A 7,113-nucleotide genomic window follows, 5' to 3' on the forward strand; every position below is an offset into this window, starting at 1 on the left:
TGTATTTAATAGTTAATTAAGGATAATAATTAAGATAAAAAAATCTTTTAATTAAAAATCTTTTAAAAACTAGTAACATTTTCTAAATTAGTGGTATGAACTCAATTTACCATCTCAAGCAGCTTTTTATCCTAAATTGCTAAGGTTAGGTTATGCTTATTTTGTTTTTGACAAAGCAAGCCTTACTTTGTTTTTACCATCATTGGATGAATTTACTTTCCATCATCCAATGGTAAAAAAAAACAAAATATATTTTACTTTGTCAAAAACAAAATAACCATAGAAGACATTTTAACTTCTATTAGGCTCTGTTCTTTTTGACTTAATTTCAGCATAAGTAAGTTCAGTTCAGTTAAGTTAAGTTAAGTTCAGTTAAGTTCAGCAGCATTCAGTTCAGTTCAGTTAAGTTCAATTCAATTAATTATTTGGTGTAGTTAAGTTAAGTTCAGTAGCATTCAGTTCAGTTAAGTTAAGTTAAGTTAATTTAATTTCAGTCAAAAAGAACAGGGCTTACACATTTTGAATAGTGGAATTTCAAAAAAAAAAAAAAAAAAAAAAAAAACCTAATTTGATCTCAAACTAACTTGTATTTGACAAACAGGTTCATTATACAAGTTGTAATACTAGTACAAACAAACACTAACTACGTGAAGGCTCTGAAGTCCTATTTGTACACCTGTCAGCCTATTAAGTTAGGCAGCCAGCTGGCATCTCCTTTGGATACTTCAACAAGATATCCCATTTATTTACCCCTACGCATATTATCATCTCTTTTTGACTTGCTATCTCGCGATAAATTGGAAATCAACGCCGTTTTCTGTTACCGGGAACTGCAAGTCATTCCTCGAACAAACCATGCTGCTATTTTGTGGGACACCCGCGCATGCGACCGGTGAAATTACTGCGGGTTTACGGGGGACTGCCGGTCAAGATTTATGTGGAAAACCGGATAATTCCGGTTAATATTGAACGTTTATGGCCCTTGATCACCCTTCATTGGGTAATTAATAGACGTTTCCCGGTATTTCTGTACGGTAAGCACACTTGAGTCGCTATACCATCAACCACGGTACACGAAACTCATTTTTAAAATGGATTAATTTATTCTAGTAACTTAAACGTACAAAAAGTAAAAATTAATATAAAAATAACGTTGACTTCAAATTATAACTTAGACACGTTACCTCATCAAACTTAATTTAATAACATAAACTACCAATTTATTTGATTGATGGCTTATTATCATTTAAATGAGTAAATAAGTTTACAAGTTTTTTTTTTTTTTTTTAATATGGACCAAATTTAACTCTAATATTTCAATAAAAATCTAGATTTAATTAAAAAGTAAGACATGATTAAATTCAATCTTAATATTTCTAAGTAATATAAATTTTAATTATACGCTACCGAAATTTTGAAAAGGCTGGTTCAGCTATCACAGTGCGAATAAACTCTGATATGATTTGTAATGAAAGAACGTATCACTACAGCCTTTGTACTACCGATCACACTTCAAATACATTGAAATTAATCGGAAGAGAAAATGACTGATCCATAAACTAAGAGTGACTATAATTGAGAGAGAGAGAAAAGGAGAGAGGGGAGGCACACTTAGAGAGGGAGAGAAGGAGTCTTCACCATCTTTTCTGCATTTTTCTGTGTGAGGGTTAGACAGCTTACTTCATAGGGAGAGGCTAGGGCAAAGCCTAGCCGCCTTATCTCGTTTTCGGGTTTGACCCATTCCATTTATGGGCAGACTATTTATTCGGTCTAAACCTGAATAATTCCAACATTTTCCAATCGTATATAATGGAACATAATCCAAATTCTTTCTCAATCTCATCGGTACTTGTAAATAGTTTGTGCGACCGACATACACTCGAGAGAACTAGTGTTATATACTCATTGGAGATATACAATGTCTTGATGGGCATGTTTGAAAGCAAGTGTTATATACTTGTTGGAGATATATAGCCTTTTGATTTGAACATATATAGTGACAGGTGGTACATGTTATCCTAGTCCATCTCGCAGTCATATGCAGTACTTTGATCTCAATTATAAATTTCTATTTTACAAATATGCACACATATATAAGTATCCGAACAGTGATAAACAAAAACATTTAGATGTGATCAAGTGAAATTATTTCCCTCTAATTGTGTTCTTTCCATCATGATCCAATATGCTTAAATGGTCGTGTTCTTTTATGGTCCGGATTATCTCAGAGCTTTCAGAATTTCCTTTCAAGATAAATTAAATTAGATCATACTTCTAGAAAAAAAGTTAAGGATACTAAGGATAATGTAATCAAGAAGTCATAGTTTCATGATGCGAGTCTGACACTAGAAAAAGTTGAGATCCATTTAACTTAATGCTTTTCCATCTCATGGTCGCTAATAACACATAGTATGAAAAATATGTGTTGTGGTGTTTTATTTCCTAACAAGAAAACGTAGACTTCCTCTTATATAAGTCTCTTGCCCAATCAATGTTTGTGTTGTTAGTGTATGTCATAATCACTAGATGTTGTATTTTGATTATTATTAATAATAAGATATTAATCTATTCAGTTAATTTATTTTGTGCAAAATTTACTTAATACAGTATCCCAATATAGTGATCTACACATGTTTGGAAGGTTGAGGACCTGAAGAGTAAAACCATATGGAAATCATATAGTATATAAAAGCATCTATAGTCTGTTATTATCGTGGGAACAATAATAAACTAAAGACTAGTATATGCCTTGGTTGTTGATGATGTTTCATCGGTCATGGACATTAGATGTCAACTAAGGGCTTATGGGCTTATGAAATAGTAAGCACTGGATTGATCCGCTTATGAGAACACTACATGTTCATGTTTTATTAAGTGTATCTCATGTAATGTTTATTGTGGAATCCTTAGACCCGAAGTCACTACATGGCCTAGATGAGACATGATATACTTAGATCATTCGTTTAATGGGTCTGTGATAGGGTGCCAAGTATGGATTTAGGTGGGTATATTCTGATCATGCTGAGGAACCATGAATTGAGACTCTCCAATGTAAGAGGGGATATCATTAACCACTTGATTAATGAGACTGAGAAGTGTATGGTCGTACCCAAATAAGGCAGTACGTTTACTTCTCATTTAAAGCTGATTAGTTCACTAGAGAATCAACAAATTCTTTAGCATTAGAGAGGGTGACATGATCATGTCTCATGCTAAACATTGATATCTAATAGCAAGAGACCATATAAGATTACCATTAAGTTCTTATTGTTTATAAATGAGATATACATTCAGTCTGGATGATCATAATGGCTTATTAGAGCTTGATTATTTTCTATGGGCCAAAGGATGGATACTTATATTTTGTTCATAAATCAGAAACTGTGACAATTTGATATAGACTGTAATAATTTACGTGTTGATTCAAAATGAGTTTAGGGAAGAGAGTCTAAAACTGTTCAACCGAATGATTTTCGATGAGGCCTTAAATGAAGATTTTTATTTAGAATGAGGACTCAATTGATGATCTTTTGTTAGCTCAATGAGACTTGATTGATGATTTTGATAATCTAAGGTTCTAATTAACTTTGAAGCCTTAATTTAGGGATCCAAATGGATATTATGCCTAAAATATTTGATGATTTATATTTGTTATTAAATTGTATATATACTATACTAGATTATTTGTAATTTAAATTATTTGATTTTTTTTGAAAGAAAATTATTTGATTTTTTTTATATTAAATTTGTTTTATTAATTTTTGGAATGAATGATAAGATGAGATGCTTCTATTTTCTGTTTCTTCCCTCCCCCATAGAAAGAAAGAAAGATTAGAGATACGAATTTAGAGAGAGTTACGAATACTAAATGGAACTCTAAAATGAAGGCACGGAAATATCGTTGATTTTAAAGAAAAGAAAAGAAATAATTTGTCAAAAGGGCGGTTAGAAATGCCAATGAGTTCTTTATTTTTAAAACAAATTACAAAATTGGAAACCCCAAATCATTACTCATAATTACATCCATACCCCTACTTTTATTTTAATTTCTCCACAAAATAAATATGAATTGAATCACAATAATAGCCACCTTCACCTCTATATATACCCACTTTCTATCATTTTTTCTCCACACAACTCAACTTAAAACCATTTCATTTCTTCCTCTAAAATCAATCCATCTTTCTCTCTCTAGTTCTCCCTGTAATCATGCCTGAGTTACCTAAAATTTCAGGTGATTACAATCTGTATGAGAAGAACAGAAAAACCCTTGAGTTCATTGAAGATGTGACTTGGAACCCTGATGAGGTTCAAAACAAAGTCCTTCAAGAAATCCTTTCTCGCAATGCTCATGTTGAGTATTTGCAAACACATGGCCTAAATGGCCTCACTGACCGTGACTCTTTCAAAAAAATCATGCCTGTTATCACCTATGAGGATATTCAACCTCATATTGATCGTATTGCCAATGGTGATACATCTCCTATCCTTTGCTCTAACCCCATTTCTGAGTTCTTGACAAGGTTTGATTTTTTTAAAATTGGGTTCTCTTAAAGTTTTGATTTTTTTTTTTTGAATGTTTTGGCTAAATGGGTTTTGATTTAATGCAGCTCTGGGACCTCTGGTGGTGAAAGGAAGTTGATGCCTACAATTGAAGAAGAGCTAGGAAGAAGGTCACATCTTTATAGCTTATTGATGCCTGTGATGAATCAGTATGTTCCAGGTCTTGAAAAAGGGAAAGGAATGTACTTTTTGTTCATTAAATCTGAAGCTAAAACACCTGGTGGACTTGTGGCTAGACCTGTTCTTACTAGCTATTATAAGAGCAATCAATTTAAGAATAGGCCTTATGATCCTTACACTAATTATACTAGCCCAAATGAAACCATTCTTTGCCCTGATTCATATCAGTCCATGTATTCCCAAATGCTCTGTGGACTTTGTCAACGCCATGAAGTTCTCCGAGTCGGTGCTGTTTTTGCCTCTGGATTCATTCGGGCAATCCGGTTCTTAGAAAAACATTGGCAACTTCTCTGCAATGACATTAGGAGTGGAACAATTAACCCCCAAATTACTGATATCTCAATCCGTGAAGCAGTCATGAAAATTGTTAAACCAGATCCAAAACTTGCTGATTTTGTTGAACTGGAATGTGGTAAAGCTTCATGGCAAGGGATTATAACTAGACTATGGCCAAACACTAAGTATGTGGATGTAATTGTGACTGGAACCATGTCTCAGTACATCCCAACTCTTGATTATTACAGCAATGGTTTACCTTTAGTATGCACTATGTATGCCTCTTCTGAATGCTACTTTGGTGTCAATCTTAACCCTCTTTGTAAGCCAAGTGAAGTTTCATACACCCTTATTCCTACCATGGCCTATTTTGAATTCCTTCCTGTTCATAGAGTCAGCAATTCCATTTCAATGCCTAAATCACTTAATGAGAAAGAGAAGCAACAATTGGTTGACCTTGTTGATGTCAAGCTTGGTCAAGAATATGAGCTTGTTGTCACCACTTATGCTGGTAAAACTTCAATCTTTATGTTAATTAAATTTCCCCTCTTTTTGTTAATTTAAGGGTATCAATTAATGACATGAAATTTGGGGGTTTTGCAGGACTTTATAGGTACAGAGTAGGTGATGTGCTGAGAGTGGCTGGATTTAAGAACAAAGCACCACAATTCAACTTCATATGCAGGAAAAATGTGGTGTTGAGCATTGATTCAGATAAAACAGATGAGGTAGAATTGCAAAATGCAGTGAAGAATGCAGTGAACCATTTGGTGCCATTTGATGCAACATTAGCAGAGTACACAAGCTATGCAGATACAACAAGTATTCCAGGGCACTATGTGTTATTTTGGGAAGTAAGCCAAAATGGGACAACCCCAATTCCCCCATCAATATATGAGGACTGTTGCTTGACAATTGAAGAATCATTGAACAGTGTGTATAGGCAAGGGCGTGTGTCTGATAAGTCAATTGGGCCACTTGAGATGAGGATAGTTGAAGCAGGTACTTTTGATAAGTTAATGGACTATGCTATTAGCTTAGGGGCTTCAATAAATCAGTACAAGACACCTAGATGTGTGAAATTTGAACCAATTGTGGAGCTGTTGAACTCAAGGGTTGTGTCTTGTTACTTTAGTCCAAAGTGCCCAAAATGGGTTCCTGGTCATAAGCAATGGACCAACAAGAATAATTGAGAGATGAAATTGGGATTCAGATTCAACAACAAATAACAGTTTTTGTGGTCATCTCATTATTAGTAGGTTTAACTCTCATGTTTTTAATGTTTATTTTTGTTTAGTATGCTTAGATAGTTGAATCAGCAGCAATGTACAAAAACAGTTCATCTTTCAAGGAAAGCTTCTATTTCTACTTCTACTTCTACTTCTTCAGCTGCATCTTCTTTATTATATGGATATGGATAATGGTTTTCTTTTTCCTTTTGTGTTGAAAAGATCACAAATTTTTGTAAGGAAAAGGATTCTTAATTCAAGCCCAGTGTCCACTTAAGTGTGTGTCATGGAAATAAATAAAAATTAATGGCAACAAGAAAGCTAACCACTTAGGACTTCCATTTTCTTTTTTCTATTATTTTTTTGAAATAAAAGCACACTAACTTTTGCCTGATTCAGTCCAATGAAGAATAATTTGACTATTGTTTCTGAGAATACCAATTTAATCTTTATTAACAAAATTGTACTAATATTTAATCTTTATGAAATTTCTTTTATGAACATTAATTTTATTTAATTCACAGTCAGTCATGTTGTCAACCAAGATATATTCTCTTCCTTTCATAATAGATAACTTTTGAGAGGAATATACAGAAAAAATAATAATAATTAAGAAATGCAATGAATTCATTTAATATTATAACTAAAAACTTTATTACTCTTATATAAATTTATATATTCAGTAACAAATTCTTAACTATAACATAGACTAATTAATAAGGGTATAATTGTATTTATCAGAACAGCATACTCAGTTCATACGTCTTTGAAATCATAGGTGAGAGGTTGTGGATTCAAACTCGGTTTTTTACAAAAAAAAAAAAAAAAAAAAAAAGAACCATAAAAAGATATACGTGATAAAAAT

General features: G+C 32.9%; 1 protein-coding gene across 1 annotated transcript; it reads left to right on the forward strand.

Annotated features, from left to right (window-relative positions):
• The first annotated feature begins 4,124 nt into the window (after positions 1-4,124).
• Positions 4,125-6,393, forward strand: LOC136218965 (indole-3-acetic acid-amido synthetase GH3.6). Its single transcript, XM_066006151.1, has 3 exons — positions 4,125-4,523; positions 4,611-5,530; positions 5,623-6,393. The coding sequence occupies exons 1-3, from the start codon at positions 4,210-4,212 to the stop codon at positions 6,210-6,212; spliced, it is 1,824 nt and encodes a 607-aa protein (XP_065862223.1). The 5' UTR covers positions 4,125-4,209; the 3' UTR covers positions 6,213-6,393.
• Positions 6,394-7,113: the final 720 nt, after the last annotated feature.

The sequence above is a fragment of the Euphorbia lathyris genome, chromosome 2, assembly GCF_963576675.1.
Source record: "Euphorbia lathyris chromosome 2, ddEupLath1.1, whole genome shotgun sequence".
Taxonomy (NCBI): Eukaryota; Viridiplantae; Streptophyta; class Magnoliopsida; order Malpighiales; family Euphorbiaceae; genus Euphorbia; species Euphorbia lathyris.